Here is a 24,498-nt window from a genome sequence, read left to right as displayed (position 1 = left end):
TTTTGTGAGGGTATACCTACCCTAGGGGACACGGGGAGAACATGTGGGGGTATACCTACCCTAGGGGACACGGGGAGAACATGTGGGGGTATACCTACCCTAGGGGACACGGGGAGAACATGCACACTCCACACAGAAAGGCCCTTTCGCCAACCCCACCTCTGGTACTGGTCATTAGTACCCCGCCTCGGGTACTGATGACGCGGAGGAGGAGAGAACACACCCCCCCAGCATATCCCTAGCGGGAATCGAACCCAGGACCTTCTAGCTGTGAGGCGACAGCACTACCGACTGTGCCACCGTGCCCCTGAAACTGTGTTTTGAGTGTCTAACTTTCATATTGTGAAATATAGTGTAGTGAGACATTTTATTTTGAACAAACTATCCAGCAAAATGTATATAGGCCGTGCTGCTGATCAAACATGAGTTATTTTGCTGCATTGCCTATTTGTTTTGTGTTCTTAACCCATTTTGGGCGGGAACCCCTTTTGGTGTTAGCATTATGTTATGCTTTAGCTATTTTTGAAAAATCTAAGAACGACTGACATAGAAACATAGCTTTTTCAGAAAACTGTCAGGATGTAGGAGACATTTTTTTTAATCTGATCTCAGGTCAGAATGGGTTTTAAACACTGCTTTAGTGTACTGCAAAATGAGATCCAACTCACTACAGTATAATGTACATACTGTCTGCTACAGACACAGTGCATCTGGGATCTTTAGCGGTGTGAAGTGAATGTCAGCTCTGTGTTGCTAAAAGTCGATGATTGATTGATTGATTCACAGCTGGACGTCATGATATTGGTAGAAAGTGCACAGCAAGTGCACAGCAAATTTAGATTTAACAGGAACAATTGGATGCGGAAATTGGATGCGAAAATACAAAACAATGTATTATTATTATTATTATTATTTATGTCGTTTTAATTAAATTGGGACACAATATAACAGAGGATGTGGGTTTAAAAGGGCTTGTTTGTTTTTTGTCGTTTATTGTTTGAAAGAATATACCTCTTACAACCAGGCTGATCAAAATCTCATCAAAGGACTTGATGTCATTGGGAGCCGTGACCTCACAGCGGTAGTCTGCCGTGTCCGACCTCGTGGCGTTCGTTATCACCAACGTCGCAGGCTCTCTGATCCTCGCTCTGTTCTCCAAATCACCTGCAGGGAGGTATAGAAAAAAACAACATCATTCAATGTATCAACAATACACTGTATATATACGAACGATAGAACATGGTTTATACGGTCGATAGTTAATTTCCACGGTCGAATGGGTTTTTCATTTAACTCTAAAGTGTGTGCTTTATTGGTTATGCATTACCTGAAACCTTCCTGTCAAAGTACACGTAGCTGGGTTCCCCGTTCTGTATTTTCTTCCATTCGATCCTGGGACTGTTGGTGGTAATGGACTCGATCAGACAGGATAATTCGATTGCTGCGGGAGAGGAGGAGGAGGAGGAGGAGGAGGAGGAGAAGGAGAAGGAGGAAGTGAGATCATGGCAAGACATTCGGTCAGGATACATTCTGAGAGAAGACAGACTTTATGCTTTCATTTAGCCCATTTACACCCGAAGACGATTCTACAAAGGCCTTCTTCTAGATCCTGACAGTTTTCTGAAAAACCCTTATGTTTCTATGTCAGTGGTTCTCAAACATTTTCATGTCAAGGACCCCCAAAAATATATGTAATTGGCCGCCGACCCCCATCTGAAAATATGTAGTTCCAGGGACCCCCCCCCCCCCAGAAGCAAAGCTTTTGAGTCAAAAACGTTCGCTCTGAAAGAATATATATTCAAAGATTTGCGGCACATTGTCACAATCTTTCAGAAATAGCAGATATAACAGCAAGTATATAACGCCAAAAGGGGTTCCCGTCTAGAATGGGTTAAAGCATCATGTCAAGATCAATGACAAAACGGTCTGTATAGGAAATGTCAGATTATAGCATTTTGCCCCACTGGCTCTTACATTCAAACTCGTTGGTCCATGGAGCCTGTTCATTTGACTTGAGTATCACGGCCAACACGTTGACGTAGCCTGCAAGACATGGCAGAGGGAAAAGAAACATTAATCTCTCTGGTGCATGAGTCGTCGTTGATGTCGTCGTATTACACTGAATGACCTTGTGTTATATATTGAATATAAACGGACATTGTTGGTCGTGTTGGGCTGTGTTATGTATGCCAATGCCAAGTATATCGCCCTCAGGAGATGTTTCTGACTTCACTGAATTTTCACAGACTGTTATTAAAAGGAATGCCGATGACGATGTAAAAACAATAACTCATAATATATGGGGGTTTTTAATATAACGGAATGTTTGTTCGAGTCTATTTCTTTTTACAGACAAATTAAACATTTCTTTTTAAAAGGCAATTTTTGAGCAGGACACATTTGTTTCCCTTGAAATCCCCTCGGGTGCTATAGTGCAAGAGATTTCTCAGAGTTGGCCTCATAAATGTAAGGGCTGGAGCATGCTCTATACTCTATAGTGTTGTCACCAGATATTTTAAAGAGTCTCCTCCTGCCTATAATAGCACTGGGTGAGATTTATTCCTTGATGGAAGTCTAGGCTATTATTTTTTTCGTCTGAGATTCTTAAGAAGATCCTATAATGTGAATTCCGTAAAGTTTCGTTTTCACATAGCAAACAACACCCTCTGTCGTCAAACATGCTAATTTTCTTTCCGTCCCCAGCATATTGGCGTAATGTTGTTATACCGTCCATTTTTAGTCTCGTCGGGCAAACGAATGTTTATGTGTTGCAGGATGGGGGTGCTGTTTCTGTGCACAGTGGAGAATTGTGCAGGGAGGCATGTGCCCTTCAGGGCAAGCTCACCATGCCAGTGGCTCAGTCAGCCGCCTGTCTGCCTGGCCTGGCCCTTCTCTCTCTCTCTCTCTCTCTCTCTCTCTCTCTCTCTCTCTCTCTGTGTTTACACACACACACACACACACACACACGCACGCACGCACGCACGTACGCACGCGCACAAACTCTGTCTGTGTTTCCGTTTCTCTGGCTGTTTAATGCAGCTGCCCATGTGGGACTAATGGTGCAAACGCACCGTGGAACGCACTGTGTCGTTCTGTGTGACAGAGGGATAGGGCCTTGGGAAGGGGGCCACTGCTGTGCTGAATCATCATGACAGCCCGTGGTCCACATACAAAATACCCCTAAAAGTCACACAAGCAAAACCAGAAGCACACATAAGAACAGCTCCAGAGAGGGACGAAGGCAATGCAACAGCTCACGGAGAAAGATTCTCACGTACACTGACACTATAGCTGAGTGGGTTCCAGTTAGTAAGTCCTAACTGAAGTGATCCCCATCCTTTCTGTTGGATTGTTTCCAATACTGACCAAACCTTACACTTTAACAATTATTGGCAGCTAGATTCTTCCTGCAGTGAATGTCTGCTGGCTCCCAAGAAGTTCCAACAAATGAGCTACCCAGGACATACTTTTTTGTAATCGTTTACCTCATGGGACTTTAAGTGATACACCTTGACCGGCCATTGCATTCATTATACGTAGCTCTAATACTAATGAAACACTATGCATTCTGAACCGAGGGCACCGCAAATACCTAAAACTATAGGTATGCTATTATAATGTTACTGACCACCGTGCTCTGACCACTCTGAGTTATACAAATTGAACTATTCATTAAGGGTACGTTTTGATATACTGTAGACGTGCACCGAGCGCACTGTGCTGTGCAATACAAACAAATATGTGAGTGCGCTCCCGGGGGGCATATATCCAAACGCACCCTACATTAAAACTAGGAGGGTTGCACACTGAAGGCTGCATGGATAGCTGAAACATCTGTGACCGTGAAGCATAATGGAAAAATAAAAACAAAAGTGTGATTTCTCCTTGTTTTGATTTATTCATATAGCTTGTTCAAATTTGGAAAGTATATTATGCAGCCGAGAAGTAACTAAAAATATGATGTTTATCTGTTGTTAGGTGCAGTATTCATAGTAGTTGTTAGTGGTGCGGTATTAGTAGTAGTGAAATTTGTTCTCTGCATTTGACCCATCTCTTGGAGCAGCGCACCGCCCGCAGCCGTGCGCCGCGCTCGGGAATCATTAGTTGATTTGACCCCCAATCCAACCCATTGATGCCGAGTGGGAGGCATTGGGTCCCATTTCTACAGTCTTTGGTACATACAGTATGACCCGGCCGGGGATCGAACCCCCGACCTCCCAGTTCCAGGGCGGACACACTAACCACAAGGCCACTGTCTGACGTCGAATCACTAATGGCAGTACTAGTAGTAGAAGTAAGAGTAATAGTAGTAAGTTGTAGTAAGTGTCAAAGGGCTCATGGAGAGTAACTGGCTGCCACTCAATCAATCCAATCAAAGCCTGAGTGAACGGCAGCTTGTTCACTGGCCACGCACAGGTGTGGGAGGCTATATAAGTAGGTAGGAGCAAAGGTACTGACCTAGTAGTAGAATCTATTTACGCGTAAGAGCTTTACACCTGATTTATGCTTAATTAAACACACCAGGGTCTCGCAGCAAACATAATATGTGATCTACAAGCTCACAACACATTGTGCTGTGATGTGTTGTGAGCTTGTAAATGGGCTATTTTTGGCCTGAGACAGAATGCGTTAACCAAGTCAGACAAATCAGGCTTTAGTAATCTACAGCCCCAATCAACCATCACCTCTACGCGCAAACATGTAGTGTCTGTGTAGGGGTCGCCTAATGCAGACAGGGTAAGCTGATTAGCACCAGGTATCTCTTGAGATCAGCCCCACAGATTGTTCTACTGTACGCTCTGTTGGTGGTAGTAATACCACATGTACAGTTACAGTAGGCCATAACTAGGTCATATATAGTTACCCGTACCGTTAGTAATTCATGATGTCACGGTGGGCATTTGAATGAACATTTTAAACCTCATCTTCACCTGAGTCTACCTGAATGTATTTTGAACATGTTTAGCATAGTTTGGTTCACACTAGAGCTGGGACTCGATTAAAAAAATTAATCTAATTAATCAGAGGCTTTGCGATTAATTAATCTAGATTAATCGCATTTTAATCGCATATCATTATTTGACCCGAGAACAGTGAGAAAGCAATTTTTTCAAATGGATTTTGGTATTATGACTTTATGAGTAAAGGAATGAATAGTGAATACATAAACTTCAGCAACAAAACATTGTTTATTTTTCATCAGGTGGTACTTAACCAAAACCAAGAGATCAGTGCCATTTTTGCCATAAAGTGCAGCTTTTTTTTTTGAATATACAGTCTAGTACCCTACATATTCAGGTAGACCATATCAATTCAAGGACCTGTAAACTCACAAGTAAAACAAATTTATACTATTTCAAGTACATTCCAGAACCTTGACCATTAGAAAACAAAACATCTCTGTTTCTTCAGAGGACAAACAGCCATAACAACATACAAATAAAATAGACCCCATTTCAATTCAACTCTCCCATAACCTTGGAAAAATATTAAACAGTTAACTTTTCAAGTTCAACAAAGTGCCATTTGTACCATCTAAAATGGTAAAATAAAATATAACAAATAAAATAAAAAAGTGCCTGTGATCTAAGCTTGCTTCTTCTCTTTCAGCCAGTTGCTGAGACAAACTAGCCTGTTCACATTTTCAGAGGTCAAGGCTGCCCTCTTTTTTTGAACTATGTTACCTGCCAGTGAGAAAAGTCTCTCACAAGGGACAGAAGTGGCAGGGCTACCCAGATACCTGCGGGCCAGGGCAGAAAGCTGTGGATGGGCCCCTGTATGGGTGGACCACCACTGCAGTGGACAGTCTGTCTCCCCGATGGTGGGCTCTGCTCTGTAGCGGCTCAGAGCCTTGTTGGACTCCTCTTCATCCTCTGATTCAGAGTCTGAATTAAACAGCAGGAGGCTCCGCTTCTTTGCCGGCTCCTCTGTGGGTTCTGGAGTGGCACTGGTGGGTGTTCCTTTCAGCAGTGCTGCTGCTGCCGCAACACTGTTCCACACCTCTTCTCGCTCTCCTCTTGGTAGACACTTCAGGTCCTTAAAGCGTGGGTCGAGTGCTGTAGCCACCCTGAGCCATCCATCGTTGAGTGTAGCTTGGCGTTCAGACAGGTCCTTTGAGAAGGCAAACTTGAACTTCACCACGTAGGCTGGGTCGTCTTCCGAGATCTCCATGGTGTGCATCAGGTGGCGGAGAGCAGGTAACACCACAGAGCATGAGACATAAGTCTCACCCCCAAGGAGCTCAGTCACATATCTGCAGTGGATAGTTTAGGAAAGTGATTAAATGATTGCACCATAAATAGTTGATTCAAAAAAGAAATTAAATTGCAAATAAAACAGTAGCAAGCAACTATATACTATAGCCATAGTAATGATATCGATATGCACATGCAGTACATTAAATTTAGGAAAAGCAGTTTAATTTATATTGCACAAATTCACAGCTTTACTTTTATTGAATCCCATTAATAAAAGCATTAGTGGGTGTTTAATTACCTGCATGGTTCAAGGAGGGTCTTCAGCCTCTTCAGTTTGTCCCACTCTGATGTCGTCAACAAGATGAGCTTGTGCGTCTGTTTGGCTAGAGTAGCCTCCACAGCCTCATGGTTCTTAAGCAGACGAGATATCATAAACAGTGTTGAATTCCACCTTGTGGAAACGTCCTGTAGCAGTGGCTCTGGCTGTTGTCCAAGTTCTTTTTGCTCCACGGACAGTTCCTCTGCATTAGAAGGGCTGTGTTTGAAGTGCCCTACGATCTTGCGACACTTTGCCAGTGTGTCAGAAAACCCGCTGTCACGTAGGCAAACTGTGATGGTCCTCTGCAATGCGTGGGCAACACACGGCATGTGCTCGATGCTTGTGAGATGTCTCATTGCAGCAGTCATGTTTCTGGCTGAGTCGGTTCCGAGTGTGGTGACTTTTTGTCTGACATTCCAGGCCTCTGCCACAGAGTCAAAATCGTCTGCCACGTTTTCAGCATAGTGCCTGGTGGTGGTCTTCTTTACGGTTAAGGCAAATGAATGAAGACACCAATTTGTGTCAATAAAGTGTGCCGTCACACCGAGGTAATTGGAATTGCTTACCGAGGTCCAATGGTCCCCAGTCAGAGCAACATATTTTTCTTTCTTCAATAAATCCACATGTTCTTCCTTTCCGTTGTCATAAAGCTGCTGGATTCTTTTTGAGATTGTCTTTCTGCATGGCAGCACATATGTTGTGTCAGACGAAGCTATCTGTAGCACTTTTTGCAGCCCCATATCTTCGACCACCGCAAGTGGTCTACAGTTGACTGCAACCCAGTAAGCCAGGGAGTTTGTTATTTTGTCAGACTTGGACTTAGTCATATTGCCTCTGAAACCAGGCATCAGGTCGAGTGTAGGTTGCGACATTGAAGAAGACGGAGTAACGTGAACTTCCACGCTAGCAGCAACATGTTTGGCATTGATGTGATATGTGAGGGACGATGTGCTGCGGTGATAGGCAAATTCTTTGTTGCATAACATGCATACAACTGCATTTCTGTCCACGCTTCCATCCGCTCGCTTTTTAAATCTAAATTTCCCACTAAATTTCCCAAGCTGCGCGTTCTTATTTGGGTCTGCATTCATGCTAACGTGTGCTGTTTCAGTTTGTTGTTATCGTCTAGTACTAGCGGAAGTGAATGCTCAGACAGCAATGTTGCTGCTGGGTGCGTCAGCATCTTAGGTAAGTGGAAATGTGCGCCCAGTGAGAAAAGTTCCGGTTCGGCGGTGAAAACAAAATATGCGATTAAATGCGTTAATTATTTTAACGCGTTAATTTTTCTGTAGTTAATTAATCTAAATTAATCGCAATTAGTCCCGGCCCTAGTTCACACACAATATGGTCTAGTAGTTTTAGATGTACGATTGTACGTAGAAATGACAGGCTGTCTGATCTAAAATCCATCACTTTTAGTATCAGAGAAGTGTTGCTGGTTTTATTAATGCATTGCTGACTTTGCAATGACAACATACTGTATATGCATGAAATGCAAAGCGTCAGATGCTCAATTTATTTGTTAATGTTGATTTTTACATTTCATAATATATTTGTGCTTAGCGTGTCCACAGTGCTAGCGTAAGCAAAGATGACAAGTTTAAGCCCCAAGAGCAATCACCACAGCTCCACTCCACAACCTTTAAAAATATCCTTCACACTAAACTGCCTCCCCCTGGCCAGCCGGGGCGCCTGATGGAGGGGAAAGGAACTGGTTGGAATAACGTGTTCCTTCCACGCGCTACGTCCAACCAGGGAAACTCCCCCCTGTCAGGTGTAAAGGAGCAACTTGGACACTCAGGCATGAAGGAAGCATGAGTTGAAGTCCGTTGCTCTCCCCTTGTCCCCCATATATGGGGACTATGTTGGTGGAGGGTGTGTATAGAGCCCATTAGATGATTGACACAGGGGTGAAAAATGGGTTACAAAATCGTGGGATAAGAAATATATTAAAAAAAGATATCCTTCACAACTTTATAAAAGTAGTTTTAAAACCACTGGGCGACTGTGGCTCAAGAGGTAGAGCAGGTCGTCCAATGATCCATGGGTCGGCGGTTCGAATCCCGTCTCCTCCTGGCTACATGTCGAAGTGTCCTTGGGCAAGACACTGAACCCCAAATTGCTCCCGATGTGCTGGTTGGTGCCTTGCATGGCTTCCGCCGCAATCGGTGTATGAATGTGTGTGTGAATGGGTGAATGTAATGCACAATGTATGTAAAGCGCCTTGGATAAAGGCGCTATAGATAGATAGATAGATAGATAGATAGATAGATAGATAGATAGATAGATAGACAGACAGACAACATTCTCAGTAGTGGAGAACTATGACCTCTCAAAAATAATGAATTCTAAAGCTTTAAGCTACATCCACACAACCATCACAAGACCTAAACCCTGCAAACAATAAATACTGATAGAGTATTTCACCTTCAAAAACATGATTTACGTGGGATATTAGCACTGCCTGGTATGTTATTTATTATCTTAATTCCTACAAGTGTCTATAATTAATACGAATTAACAATACTCAATGGTTTGCAATGCGTGTTCACATGTGATATGTTCACATGTGTGGCTGCATTCAAATGAGACTGGATGGATAATGTTATAGCACTATTTTCACACATGTATACTGCTACATGGAAGTCAGGGGATGGGTATTCTTTCCCTCCAAAAGCCAGGTGGCAATATCTCATATATAATCAGGGGTGCCCAGAAGGTAGTTCGTGATCTAGGCAGTAGATCCCAAAGGCTTTGCGGGTAGACCACATGGCATTCCCTTAAATGATATACTGTATATACCGGTAATTAAAAAAGAAAATCTCTTTATATTTTGGTGTTAGTATCATGTTATGCTTTAGCTATTGAAAAATAGCAGATCTACAAGCTCATAGCGCGCCACCGAGTGGCGCGCTACGAGCTTGTAGGTCTGCTATTTTTCAACGACTGACATTTTTAGAATCTGATCTCAGGTCAGAATGGGTTAATCAGACCAGTGTGTGTCCAGTGGAAAACTCGTATGAATCTGATCTCAGGTCAGAATGGGTTAAGGTGACTTGATTGATTGACATCAAAAAATGGCCTGTGAGCTCAAACACACAATGCAATACTTTGTTTTCAAGAGTGTTGCGCACAAACATCAGTAGCATTACAAAGCTATATACAAATAAATAACTACTTATTACTTAACGACAGTGCCTGTATTTTATTTTTTGGGGGTGGGTATAGATCTTGTCGAGCCGGTCATTTTGAAAGTAGCTCTCAAGTCAAAAAACGTGTCGGCACCCCTGCAGTAAATACTTTACTACTTTTTTTTAACAATATTATGCATTATTGTTTAGTGGAAAATACATGCTTCAGTCAGCAGCTGTTAACCACTGTCAACACTAGTGTCCCTGTTTTGGGAATGTGAAATTGCTAGGTGAGATTATTCAAAAAATGTCCCACAAAAATTCAAAGAATTCCAAAATGTCAAAGAGCCGAACATAGCAGAACTACAAGCTCACAGTGTGTCGCATCACAATTATATATATATATACCGTATAGGGTTTAGGTGGTCCAAAACTAGTCCAAAACTAGCCTGAGACAAGTCATTTTAAAGAGGCCGACTGATACCGATTTAAGCACTCGCCAAAGAATTAATCAAAATGTGAGTTACATGTCTTTGCCGAGACATTGGAAGCAGATTGTGTTTACGGTGCAGGTTGATGTGGATGAAAGCCATGTCTGAACATTCCCATCGAACCCTGTTTTGTTTATACACAGTAACAAGACACCGTTTGAAAGTGCTGCTGCATGCGCGAGATCTATAATTCCATAGAAGCGTTTTGTTTTTGCATTTTACCTCAACTGACCTCCTTCATCATTCAGTATTGCTTACAAAAGCTATATAGCCTCTGTCTGCGTCCAGGATTCAAACAAAACAAAACACACCCATACTGTACAAACTGCTTTTTGAGCAGAAAGGTCTGCACATGCCCCGGGGGTCAGGTCAGGGTGGATTACAGTAGATCTGGTGTAATCTACAACAACACATATCCCTGCATCCCCCCCCTGAGCCATTATTCACACACAAGTCAAACAGCATTCCTGACCGGGCAATATCAGACTATATAGCTACCGGAATGGGCCATCGAAATGTTCGGCTTGGATCTCTTGGATGGTCACTTTACACACCTGATCATTTACACTTGTCATTGCACATAGTGTCGCATATAGAAAATTGCTGACCTCACAAGTTGTGTGCTGCTTTCGCTATAGGAGGTAGTACAGTATAGGTACACAATTTCAAGTATGAAATTCAGCCTTAAGTGTGTCCTCTATATCTACGCTGCTACGCTTATACAGTATAGGTTATTCCGTCCCGTGATATCCGGCCCTTAACATTTTTAGTCCGTTGTCAAACAACCGCTTACAAAGCGGTATTGTTTGTCAGCCAGTGCCATGTTTTCCCAATGCAATCTTACGGAAGTAAAGTAGCCTACTGCACATGCGAATGGCGGGTTGACTGGACTACATTTTTTAATTTAAAGCCTGATTTAAGCAGTTGTTTGACGCCGGACTAAAAATGTTAAGGGCCCGGACTTGAGTTTATCGACTGTATCTCGGTTCTGATACGAAAAGAGTACGGTTTGATACTGTTTCGCCACTGTTTGTGGACGGACGGACAGGCTCGGCCCAGCTATAGACCCCATTTCGACCTGAGCATCAGGATATCACGGGACGGAACGTCATCTCGGAGCTAAAGCGTATAGCAGCGTAGATATAGAGGTTCCAAACGGAGCTAGAAGTGCTGATGAGACTGGTGGTGATTCTCCTTTCCTTCCACTCTTTCCTGTACACTCATCCTGTCCAAGAAAGAAAGTTGTGAAAATAGCCGATCTACAAGCCCGCGCAGCGTGGCGCGAAGCGATGCATTGTGCTCTTGTACGTAGTGTGCTATAGCAAGTCTAGCTGAACAGCAAAGCAAACGCATGGAAATTGCATTTTCTTTTGCAAATCAAATTTGAGCCACATTCCTAATTTAAACGCGATACAAATGTGATTTCTCAGTCTGGACACTCTGATATACTGCTGCCTGATTTATTCTTTGTTGTACGACACTGTTGCTCGGCAGAAATAGCTGATCTGCGCGTGTTGTGAGCTTGTACTGTAGATCCGATATTTCCGGTCGATGACACAGTCGCACTCGCAGAACAGCCATACAGAGTATAGGTTTTTCTCATGCCACACATATAGAGCGTCGCAGTCCCGCCCCCTTTCATGACGACGCCAGGCCCAGGAAATATAATTCCCAATGCATTTTTCCCCATAGACATTTCAAAACGTATTTATTTAAAGACCTAAGATAAGCGTCGTACGAAGCCAACTCGAGTCATGTGTGTTGTAACCTGCCGTTTTCTTATTCTTTCTAATTATTTGTTCGGCCCGAAGAATTGTGTTTGTTGTGTTGTCATGATTTGTCACGACAAGAGTTGGCTTTGTACAAGGCTTAAAAGGTCTTTAAAGAAATAAGTTTTGAAATGTCTATGGGGAAAAATGCATTGGGAATTATATTTCCTGGGCCTGGCGACCTCAAATGTCTATGAGGAAAATGAACGGGGAATCATTTCCTGGGCCCTGGTAGGGGGCGGGACTGCGAGGCTCTATAAGTCTATATCGTTAATACCTCATTACCACAGCACATAATACACACAGGTCGACGATGTCTGAATACACTAATCGCATCTGATCACTTGCAAATAACCGTGTGGAGGACACTGGACAGTCAGTCAACAAACACAGTAGCGTTGCCAGTTCTGCTTATTATGACAAAAGTTTTCAATTAGCCAATATATATATGTTTAAAGTGCTCATGTGACCTTCAACCTATATAGTCGCTTCTTTTGGGCTTGTTTTCAGAGACCTGGGTGCTTATTTCTCTCACATAATCTGGCAACTGTGAACACCAGCGTTTCAACAGTTTGCTAATAGGCAGAGTAGTATTAAGTAGGCTACTCATGCAGTTTTGCAGGCTCAAATACACTGTGCGTGCGTGCGTGCGTGTGTGCGTGCGTGCGACTGCGTGCGATGTAGATTTATTGGCTCTCGAACCAGGTGTTCATTGACCTAAATATATACTGTATGCCATCTCTTCTCATTTCCCGTCTCTTGTTGTGAATTCTTGGCAGGACACACAGCTGTATAAGAGCTGGCAATCTGCATCAAAGATTCCTTTTTTAGTTTTTTTTTATTTTAATCTTCAGGCTTTCTCTCTATAATCTTCGCGTAATGCCCTGCTAAAACCCCAGGTTGTACATTGTGGAGGAGCGAGCACCGTGCAGATACTACACGCGAACTCGCGCAAGAATAGGATAAAGATCTCGATGCCTGCTCCTCTGTGGTGTATTTCCCATAAGGGTGTTCTGAAGATCCGGCGAGTTGAAGCTGATGTCATAAATAGAACACTTCAATTAGCCCAACCTGGTGATGCTCCCGGTGGAACACACACACACACACACACACACACACACACACACACACACACACACACACACACACACACACACACACACACACACACACACACACACACACACATCTCTATACCTATACTGTAGCGCGCCCTGCGCGGCAGGATATTCCCACGCCCCTTTGGAAGCTGCAGAGATCAAAGTGCTGCGCACCTGTTTGTTTTTCTTTGGCAAAACATCATCAACCGGTTGCTATCCTGCTGCTACTTGAGCCGCAAACATTGACTTTAATGATCAGAAACACAGTATACTGCTTTAGCCCGTTCAGGACGGGGAACCCCCATTTTCGGTGTTTTAAGTGTTATGTTAAGCGTTATGTTTTTGAAACATCGTGAAAATGTGGCGCAAATATTTGAGTATATATTCTTTCAGAGTAAATGTTTTTTTTATCTCAAATCTTTGCTTCTTTGGGGGAGGGGACGACGACGACGACACAACAACCTATTTTCAGATGGGGGTCCGTGGCCATGTACAGATCATTCTGGGGGTCCTTGACCTTGACATGAAAAAAGGTTGAGCACCACGGACATATCGACCTCAGGTCTAAATGGGTTAAATTCAAACTTTGTTGTTATCACAAGACGAGATCTACATATACATACATCTACATACTGTACATACACGCATTGGCTATTTCTGGCCTTCGACACCGACACCTAGCAAAGTGTAAAAGGCTTATGGCTTTGTGTCAGTGAATATTCCACCGTGAAATATTGCTCCCATAACGGATCAGATAATATTAATATCCTCCATTATTATGATTAAAGAGGCTGCATTGATTCAATTCCCAGAGCAGAAATTGTGTCTATATTCACTGACCAAAGCGGTGCCAAAGAAAGGACCAATTAAGTCTCCTCCCCATGCAGTTCAGCAGCTGTGATTGGATGGATGGGAGTATGCGTGTCCTCAGTTGCTCCCTCCCTCCCCAATACACTGGCCATGTTGTTGTTAACCAACTCGTTTCTAGTGGATATTAATGTATGTATGTACTCCTTTTATGGACCGGAATAAAATCTATCTATCTATCTATCTATCTATCTATCTAACTATCTATCTATCTAACCCATTGAGACCTGAGGACGATTCCACAAATGTCTTCTAAATCCTAACGGTTTTACCGAAAAACCCCATGTTTCTATGTCAGTCGTTCTCAAACATTTTCATGTCAAGGATCGACCCCCACAAATATTTGTAATTGGCCGCCGACCCCCGCCTGAAAATGTTGTTCCAGGGACCTCCCGGCCCCCAGAAGCAAAGATTTGAGTTAAAAACATTCGCTCTGAAAGAATATTATCTATAGAGATCTACAAGTTCGACCCAAGGCCGATTCTACAAATGCGTTCTGAATCAGTATAGTTGTCACACACTTTCAAAGATGTTCAAAAATAGCAGAGGTACAATCTCGCAGTGTGCGCTCGTGTATATCTGCTCAAATCTAAAATGACGATGACAATGTTGATGTTAAACTGGGCTTCATGGCCCCATTGATGTCTCCCAGTAAAACACTCGCTGACATGCCATAATCGCCAGTGATAACACAAAGGTCACACCTCCTGTGTTTACTTCTGACTGATATGGCTTTGATGGCTCATAAAAATGACAAGGAGAAAATGATATATTATGTCAGCTGTTCTATCCTAGTATAAATCATACACGTACTGTACATACATGGCAAGACAAAGTGCCAAACAACAGTGTTGATTTCGTCGACTATAAAACGAAGACGAATTTTTTTCATCGACTACCTTTTTTCACAGACGAAAACTAAATGGAAACTAAATGAAAACTAAGCTATGACGACTAAAACTGAGACTAAATACACTGACAATTCCGTCTACAGATAAAAACTAGACTAAAATGGTAGGAAGGGACTAGTGGACAAGAGAGCTTGTAGATCTGCTATTTTCAGCAAGTGTAAAATCAGCCATTACGACGGCATCGAGGCCCGCCAAAATACATTTTAGTCGACTAAATCAACTGTAGATTTAGTCGCCTAAAATTGCATGACATTTAGTCGACTAAAACTAGACTAACACTAAGGCATTCCAGGTGACTTTTAATATGCGACTAAAACTGAATTACAACTATTCAAGAGACTATATACTAAAACTAAATTTGCTTTAAAAAACAACACTGCCAAACAACACCGTCCCGGAGAGTTCTGGAATCCCCACCATGTACAGCACTCTGAAAACAGAGACGCACGTGCTGGCTCGGTCATGTGGTGAGGATGGATGGATGGATGTCAGGACGGATTCCCAAGGATCTCCTCCTCTATGGAGAACTATAGTTAAGGGAAAAACGACCTGTAGGCAGACCAAAACTACAAAGACATTTGCAAGCGAGACCCGAAGGCCTTCAGACATCGATCTGGACACCTGGGAAGCTAGCTGCAGCATCTGCACAGCTTGGAGAGACAGATCATTGAGGACGGTCTCTCCAGGTTTGAAGAGACGCTTGCCCATGATGCAGCAGTCCGTGGCAAAGAGACTGAGGCGAAAGAATAAGGCCCAAAAAACCAACCGGACAGACCAGCGTCAGTCTTTCCATGGCTGTGTGAAGTGCGGAAGGGAGTGCGAATCCCGCGTTGGTCTATACTCAGACACACTGAACGCTGCACCGAAAGCAGAAGAACCATCTATCCAGAGGGCGACTCCATATAGTCTCTCTCTCTCTCTCTCTCTCTCTCTCTCTCTCTCTCTCTCTAGACTGACGGATGCCAATGACGGCATACCACCAGTAGATACTAGACCTCTGCAAAGGCCAAGCATGAAACGATGCCTGTGCAACCAAGGGCACAGACAGAGGACTCACATGTTACATACATATATTCACTGCCTGTATGAGTTAACCTTGCATTCATAATTTGGCCTAGATCGATGCCCGTAGCATTTGTGACCAGATTTGACTGAGAGCCTGCCATCGTGCAAACTCCAGCTTTTCACCAGAGGAGATTTCTTTTATTTATTTTTTATTAATAGCACAGGCAGACTCTTCACATACTAGACCATGTCTGAAATAAGTGTCGGAGCTGAAATCGACATGAAATAAATGCTTAAACATGTAGCTATAGTATAGGTGGAACGTTAGAGACCACAGAAGTGAACCTTTCGAGCACGTTTTCTCAACTCGCTGTTTTCTGCAAGACATTAGTCTAGTACAAGCCATATATCTCCAAAACTGGTGGGTCAAACTGAACAACCAATATGCCAATTTGAAGCTATATGATTCCCATGCGAACGAAAATTCAAAAGAAATCCAATAGCAGTCCCTCAGTCAAATTCAGTCACGTTTATTCAGCCAACAGCCTATTCCAGCTTTAAACATTAAGTGACAAAACAAGGTAAGAATCCACGATAAGACTACTTTTTACTGCACAAAACAGCGGGTCAAACTGCGAAGGCACATACATTGGTCACACAACTTATATTTCACCACACAAACTAAGCTGCCAGTCCAAATTGGAGGGCAAAGATTCTCCAACAGGGATTCTTCTGGAATGAGTTCACTGGCTCATCATTCTCTAATTAGCCTTCAAGTGCAAACGCGTGACGCTGTGGTTCTCTATTCTCTCCTGCCATTTCAGCTGGTGTTGCCCTGACCTCACCACTCAAGTGTGGAATACTTTGAGTAAAGGCAGTCAGAATTCCATCCAGTTATACAACCCTGAAGAGGCCATGCCCACTCCATGCCATAGATAGAGCATTGGTTCCCAAACCTTTTCATGTCAAGGACCCCCAAATTGACACTAATTTGCCCCGCGGACCCCCATTTGAAAAGACATGCCAGCTAGGGACCCCCCATAAGAGAAGATTTTTACGGCTCTAGCAGTGTTTCTAAACCAGTTTAATTTCAAGGACCCCCAGTTTGACATGCAATTTCTATTTCTGAGACCCCAATTTATATTGTAAAATCAATGTTAATTTAACTCTGAGAGTGTACAAATGGAACCAAATGGACCCTAACGGTTCCATTTTGTACACTCTCAGAGAGTTACATACACATAATGGTCCATTTGGTTCCAAACTATCATTTAGCTGAGTACCCCTTGGAACTCCCTCAAGGACACCTGGGGGTCCCCAGACCCCACTTTGGGAACCTGCACTGCCATAGAGGCCCTACCAAAGCCAGCATTTGCTAATATAACCACATACACCAATAGTATTTTGGTTGTATGTGTTAATAACTGCAGAGCTGTGCCTTAATTCTACAGAAAATAGGCCGATCCAAATTGGTTTGTCCTTTCCTTTTTCTTTTTTTGTACAGTAAGTGTATTTCCTGACCAGAAATCCTCCATTTTAGTCCCCATCCTCAAATGACTAAAAACGACATGAATATTTCAGGAAACCTAGATACTTCCCTGCCCAGTACAGAAGGGGAAGCATAATAACTGCCTGTTGCCCTTTTGCAATTCATGCTGCGTCGAGAGGCTGCCAACTCCATCTCCTCGTGTGTTTTATATCTACTTAATAGTGTCAAGAAATTACAGATGGAATTTATCCGTGTAAATATTTATCTTCTCAAGTAAACTAGGCTACAGTTCTTTTTGGCACTGCATATACTTGATCATGTTAGGTCTGTTTTTGGTCACAATGCTCAAGGTTCAGTGTGAGCTCCGAGCGGAATGTGGCAAACTCACAGACGGGACAACATATCGCGTTCATTTCTATTAATGGACAACTAAAAACAAACTGAACATAAAATGTATGGTGTTAGCATATTAGTTTTCTTGCATGTATAGGCCTACCGCGATGTGAACAACTCTTTCACAACAACATCATTGATTATGAACGTGAATGTGTAAATTGTGTCTGTGAAAACGCTTTCAATTCTGACAACTAAAGGTTCAGAGACTTGAATATGTATATTCGCCTCGGTTCGCACCGCGCCAGTTCGCACAACTATCGCCTCTGCATTGACTTTGTATGTAACCGCGCCGCTCCAACCATCCAAGTCTGAACGCAGCTTAATTAAGAGCCGTACGTGATGTTAAAAAACTGTTTGCCACCGAGTTCAGATGTTTTATAAAAGAGAATGGTTAAGAATATTCAAATTCATTTTTGCAATGTACTTATTTAAAGAGTATGATTTTTAAAAAATCTTAATGGAGAATCAATTGTAGTACACCCGAGCCTGAAACTTTTAATCAATTATTTCAGTATGACTTGAAATGCCCCCCCCCATAGATACAGTATGTATACACAGTGCATTGTGTGGGCTATATACTGTAAGTGGAAGGCAAGCAAAAAAATATAGACAGGGAAGCTGAACATCATAGGCTATATATTCTTCAGGAACATGCTCTGCATGGTGTCTTGCATGTTTTTACCCTCGGAGATGCCAATTTCCATTCGATAGCACTGTATATGTCAGCCCGGGATATATATACAGAGCCTGACAAATTAATTCATAAGAGCATTCCATATTAGCATAAGCTTCTTTCTGTATAGAGACGATTATACAGCTAGATCCCAGACAATGGATCCTCTGGTGCTCCAGTTCCCATAGCAATATCCTATGATATTTGCATGGTGACTGGACGCCCTTCCCCCCACCCCCCCACCCCCACCCGCCACCGCTGACCGGAGCTGGACCAGAGATGATTCCACCTGTTTGGCCGCGGCGGTGGGAGAAAGTGGATAAACTGACCTCATTGGTTTTCCTTTGGTAACGGAAAACAACCACCCCGACAACACACAGACCACCCACCTCCTCCACCTCCACTATACCAACAACAACAACAACGTATAGACCACACACACACACACACACACACACACACACACACACACACACACACCGCCACACCCCCCAACAAAACAAAGATTAGGAGGGAGTGTTTTTAGGGAAGAAAGAGTGTCCTCATGTCGTACGGTCACAGCTGTGCTCATCCGACAGTGTGTGTACACAGTAAAGTCCTGATCGTGGTGGTCATTTAACCACACATACTGTACATACTGTACATATACCCTACAGCATCTGTATTCTGAATCTGAGGTGAACATTCAGCAAAAACACGCATCGCGTTTTACTGATATATGTCAAGATATAGCCTATACCGATAGCGCCGTTGTTTTTGGCAGCAAATTTTAGTTTTAGTCACAGTCTCTTCAATAGTTTTCATTTAGTTTCAGTTACATTTTAGTCACCTGGAATGTTTTAGTGTTTAGTCTAGTTTTAGTCGACTAAATATCACAAGATTTTAGTCGACTAAATCCACAGTCTATTTAGTCGACTAAAATGTATTTTGGCAGGCCTTGATGCCGTCGTAATCTACAAGCTCACAACGCGTCGCAGCGCGACGCGTTGTGAGATTGTAGATCTGCTATTTTCATGCAAGTGTAAAATGACTTACACTGGATCTCGTGTCCACTACTAGACCCTTCATAACATTTGAGTCTAGTTTTTATTTGTTGCCGAAATTGTCACTATATTTAGTCTTAGTTTTAGTCATCATAGCTTAGTTTTCATTTAGTTTCCATTTAGTTTTCCTCAGTGAAAAAAGGTAGTCGACGAACATTTTTCGTCTTAGTTGTAGTCGAACAAAATCAACACTGACTGATATATCATCATATATACTGTATCAGTCGTGTTTTCATTTTTCTTTTAATGAGATCATTCGCTTTGGGTGTGCAGAGATTCGACCGGGGACGTCACCTCCCATTGGCTTGAAAGGGAAAATAGGTTTTGGAGCATGTGCCTGTTCCACCTATACAATCTGCCATCCTTGTAATGCATGCTATAAATAGAGCCCTAGCCTGACGCAAAGATAACGCAACCTCAAGAAAAACAAATACCTTAGACACCTCCAGCTGCTAAGCAAGTGTCACCGCATTGGCTATGAGAAGAAAGACAGAGCCCAAGTATACTAGCTTGCGACGGCATGACAGCAGCAACCTTGAAGTGTGTATGTTGAACATGTGCAGTACTATAGGCGGTTACTGTACATTGTACAGTATCAAACCAACATACAGTAAGTCATGCAGATGTGCGTGCAGATGAAATGGCCCTGTCTTGTATAAGAGGAGTGACGTGTTTAGAGGTAATGCCAGGAAATGGAGGCTGTGCTAATTTTGTCACTTGTCAAATTTGGAATATTTTTCGGCGCGGCAACAAACCATGGGACTATTTTCAGGGTAGATTTTCATGGATAAAAGGGGCGCAAATACTTTGGTGTTATGCTCCAAAGGTAATTACACAATAAGGGACAATATCGGCAGTGACCGCGGCATGTTATATTAAGGCTATAACGCACGGAATGTGTTAATGCCAGGAGTCCATGTCACAGAGAATCTTTGCTATTCCAAGTGCTGCGAGCAGTCCGCGGTAATAACATAATATGAGAGTACAGTATGTAACCGAGTAGCATATAGAAAGAACATACTTTTCAAATGGTGCAACGGTGAATTCACGTGTGAAATCTCATTTCACCTCGCATGACACTGTTGTCAGTTTATGGGGACACCACACAGCTAAGGGGTAATTTAGCTTTGGCTAAAGATATGGTTATTGTTGCGCACACACTGTGATGTGTTTATCATCTCACCATGATAGGACTCATGAAGTGTCAGGTCCAAATGTGAGCAAAACATGTATTTCATTGCTGACGGACAGAAAAATATTTCAACTTTTTTAGTTTTTTATATGACAACATTGGGAGTTTTGGACGGACTTAACGGGTTATCTTTTCAATGTCGTGACAAAGTAACCGTTTTGGACATGGTTTGGACATGGTTTCCACTCCACACACCAACGATATATGTTTTTCTCAAGTTCCTTTTTGCATTTTTGGATACCAAGTGGTCAGACTTGTACTGTGATTAGAACAGTCTGTGGTCAGGCTACAATCCATCCACAATCCACATAAGCACAACGTAGGCTATACACTACGGGCCAGAATTAAGTAACACATTAACAGACATGCATGCAGCATTGCAGCTACAGTATACAGTAAGAGACACTTTGTCATTTAAAAAACAAACTAGAAAAAGTGGCCCTCGGGGCACAGGTCTCACTGGAGCGCTATAATAGGCCAATGTGAAAAGGATGCCATTTGTTCTCGTGCCTTTGGTGGCAATTGGATGATTTGAGGCATTTTTTTCGAAAAACTTTGAAAGCCAATGTTAGCCAATTAGGATGGAATCTGAAATATCGGACGGATCCGTCTTGAGCACATGACTATAGAGATGCTGTGTAACGATTTGCGGGATTTGTGAAATAATGAAATAATGTATAGCAGAATTTTTTTTTTTGCAAAAGTCTGCCTCCTGGTGGCGCTATAACAGGCCGTTCAGGATAATCTGGGTCAGAGGTTCATAGTTGGCATCCAGGGAGTGTGTGTGCAACGGTTGGCATGGATCGTTTTTTTTTAGACTGCGTGTGCAGTGACTCAAATCACCATACACAATTACACACACAGTCAAAACCAAAAGTCATCTAGTTCGTTCAAACGGATGTCCTGAGCATATATAGAGCAGTATGCCCATGTTATTAATTCATTCATTCATCTATTTATTCTGCTGTTCCATCTCTTGTGTACACATAAATATCTAATTCTGCCTGCGTGACTAGTAGTTGCGCTGGCTGCGCCTCAGTATATCAGCGGCCGGGGAGATAAAGCTCATTTGCATTCCGTCTCCTTTTCAGGTGCACTCAAACAAAGTTCAGCGCTGTATCCCCGTGAGGGCTCGTTGGCCATTCATTTATTCGGTTTCCACATTTCCATACGAGGCGGCTGCAGGCCGTGTAAAGCTCAGAGGACACATTTACAACTGCGTGTGTGTGTGTGCTGTTTACTGCATGGCTGCTGCTGCAGCCCTCTGATGTAGGCCGTGGGTCAAAGAGCTGCGGCCTGGACTGAGCCCAGGGACGTCTGCAGAGAGTGTTGGAGGACAAAAAAAATAGCAGATCTACCAAGCTCACAGATAGCTTGTAGATCAGCTCTTTTTCAGGGCGCGCAATAACCCAGCACTCTATAGCTGGCGGAGATGTGGTGTGTGTATATGACGTGGATTTCCGAAAACAAAATTTGTTCAACACAAAATGCTATGTATACGTTCCAAGTTCAGGAGACTTTGGGGGGGGGGGGGAGAAAAAGGCAATTATCAGCAAATCCTGCATTTGTGGTCTGGAGAGGGCAGTTGTTTCACAGACGGGTAAAAGGGCAGGTGGCTGCGAAGGCCCCTTTTGATGTCTATGTGTGCACGTCCCTGTGACTGCCTGCCTGAGAACCTGTCACTTTGTGTCAGTGTTAGTGTCCGCATCTGCGGCCCCGCTCTCTCTCACTTCATCCCCGAAGCGAAGTACAACTGACTCCCCAACAAGGGACTGCATGGTCCCGAGCAGTATAGGGAATGGATCTGTGTCCGGCTCTGTGCTACCTTACTGTGCCTTCGGCCCGCCCCAGTGCGATACACTGTCACTTCAGATTTGGGGCCTTCGGCGTGCAGCCGCCGTGCTTCTAACTCAGAATAGTTTGCATGTGCACGCAAGTGACACAACCTGCTTAGATCAAAAGAAAATATTCCGATCAAATCCAATTAGTGCAAAAGGCTTGTGTCTCTTCCTATTACCTCATGCAATGTATAGCAATTCACATGTTTGGCGTTAATAGCGTTCATTTATTATGATAAGCAGCACACGGCATTAAGCATAAATAAGCCTACAGTAGGTTTGCTGATCTGCAAAGTTATTCAGTGTATAGGTGAGTTTGACTTCAGGTCCAGACACACCTGGCAACACCTGGTGTTATCTGTGTAATACTATAGTTATTTACATTCCCTAATAAACGTGTTTCTCCCACCGCTAGCGTTTGGTGATGGGGGATATACCAATGAAATCCTGCCCCATTGTGGTGACCCAATGCCCCTTCCTCTAGCATCACCAACGTCGACATTTAAAGAATGTCTTCTAAATCCTGACAGTTTTCTGAAAAACCTCATGTTTCTATATCAGTGGTGCTCAACATTTCATGTCAAGGACCCCAAAGATTCTATGTAATTGCCCCCCCCCATCTGAAAATATGTTGTTCCAGGGACCCCGCAGAAGCAAAGATTTGAGTTAAAAACGTTTGCTCTGAAAGAATATATTCAAACATTTGGGCCACATTTCCACGGGTTTTAAAAAAAATTGCAGACCTACGAGCTTGTAGATCTGCTAAAGTATTACATAATGCTTATTGTGTGCACACACAATATCTCTAAAAAAATCGCATTTTGAGCACATTCAAGCTCCCCAGCTGGATGAACACTAACCACTCGAGTGACCTCATGACTTTTTCCTATCTAGCTCAACCTCATGTGATAAATGTTGCAAATTAAATTACAAAGGCCAATTGTATAAGCATAACATTATCCACGGTTAGATGTTTACGCATTGTGTGACAACATTGCACACTGAATTGACACAACAGAACTCTGTTGGAGTGCAAAGTAATTTAATGAAACCTCAGCGACGAGTATGCTGTTGCCTAATTATGTACTGCATGCTTGCGTCACTGGAATTCTGAAGACTACATGGTGCTTAGTTTTCCATTTTATATTCTTTACCCCATGCTTCCTTTCTTCCTTGCCATTGGTAGGCTACCTGGTCGGGTACTTTTTTAGTACCCTGATCACCCTGTTTGGTGCCCTGGTGGTACCAAACGGTGATGAAAAGGCTGCTTAACCAACTTAGACCCGAGTTAAAAACATTCACTTTGAAAGAATATACATTCAAAGATTTGCGCCACATTTTTACGATTTTTCAAAAATAGCAGACCTATACAAGCTCGTAGCGCGGCACTCGGTGGCACGCTATGAGCTTGTAGAAATGCTATTTTTGAAAAATAGCAACATATCTTCAGATGGGGGGGGGAAATTACATTTTTGGGGTCCTTGACATGAACTATTGAGCACCACTGATACAGAAACATGAGGTTTTACAGAAAACTGTCATCTTTTAGAAGATTATTTTTGACATGACAGATGTGTGACGATATGTCTCCCTGTGTTCGAAATATGTGATTATAGACTGCATTGTGTTTGCTGTAATAAGGGATGATTATCTCTTGAGTGTACCCATATGCACCTTATTAGCATTAGCCTTCTGCTGCTTTCTTTAGTCAGTGCATATAATCCTATTGCATTGGCAAATATAGCACAGAGCAGTATAAGGCCATGGTTCACTCTGACATTAAGCTTATAGCTATATTCTTGTACATATAAATATCACTTTTTGTGTAGGAATAAATGGAACATGCATGTATTTATTTAGTTCTCAGTCTCTTGTTGTGCCTATACTCTCAAACCAAATAAAAGGCCATTATAAAGATTTAACAAATGTTTCCACTAGATGTTGAGCAACTGCGTCTCATTTCTTGCCTTAATGTTACTAGAAAAGTTTGTTTTGTTCAAATAATCTCAATCTTCAAAATTAGACTGCAATGGTCCTTTAAATATGAGCTGCATGCACTGCTATTCTCTGCATTTGC

At 42.8% G+C, this 24,498-nt stretch overlaps 1 protein-coding gene and 1 long non-coding RNA gene across 2 annotated transcripts in view; both read right to left on the bottom strand.

The window, feature by feature from the left end:
* LOC308327387 overlaps positions 1-24,498 on the bottom strand; it is a 287,480-nt gene that overhangs the window by 22,857 nt on the left and 240,125 nt on the right. The gene's annotated exons all lie outside the window — the stretch shown is intronic.
* The window catches only part of jam3b (junctional adhesion molecule 3b), a 53,524-nt gene that overhangs the window by 8,404 nt on the left and 20,622 nt on the right, over positions 1-24,498 (bottom strand). Inside the window, exons 2-4 of the mRNA XM_080780273.1 lie at positions 1,975-2,043; positions 1,328-1,441; positions 1,012-1,164 (exon numbers count right to left, since the gene is read on the bottom strand). Coding sequence (XP_080636399.1) covers positions 1,012-1,164; positions 1,328-1,441; positions 1,975-2,043 — 336 coding nt within the window. The remainder of the gene's footprint in view (positions 1-1,011; positions 1,165-1,327; positions 1,442-1,974; positions 2,044-24,498) is intronic.

The sequence above is a fragment of the Protomyctophum bolini genome, assembly GCF_963924005.1.
Source record: "Protomyctophum bolini genome assembly, chromosome: 13".
Taxonomy (NCBI): Eukaryota; Metazoa; Chordata; class Actinopteri; order Myctophiformes; family Myctophidae; genus Protomyctophum; species Protomyctophum bolini.
The sequence above is the reverse complement of the archived record's forward strand: the minus strand, read 5'-3'. Positions and strand labels throughout refer to the sequence as shown.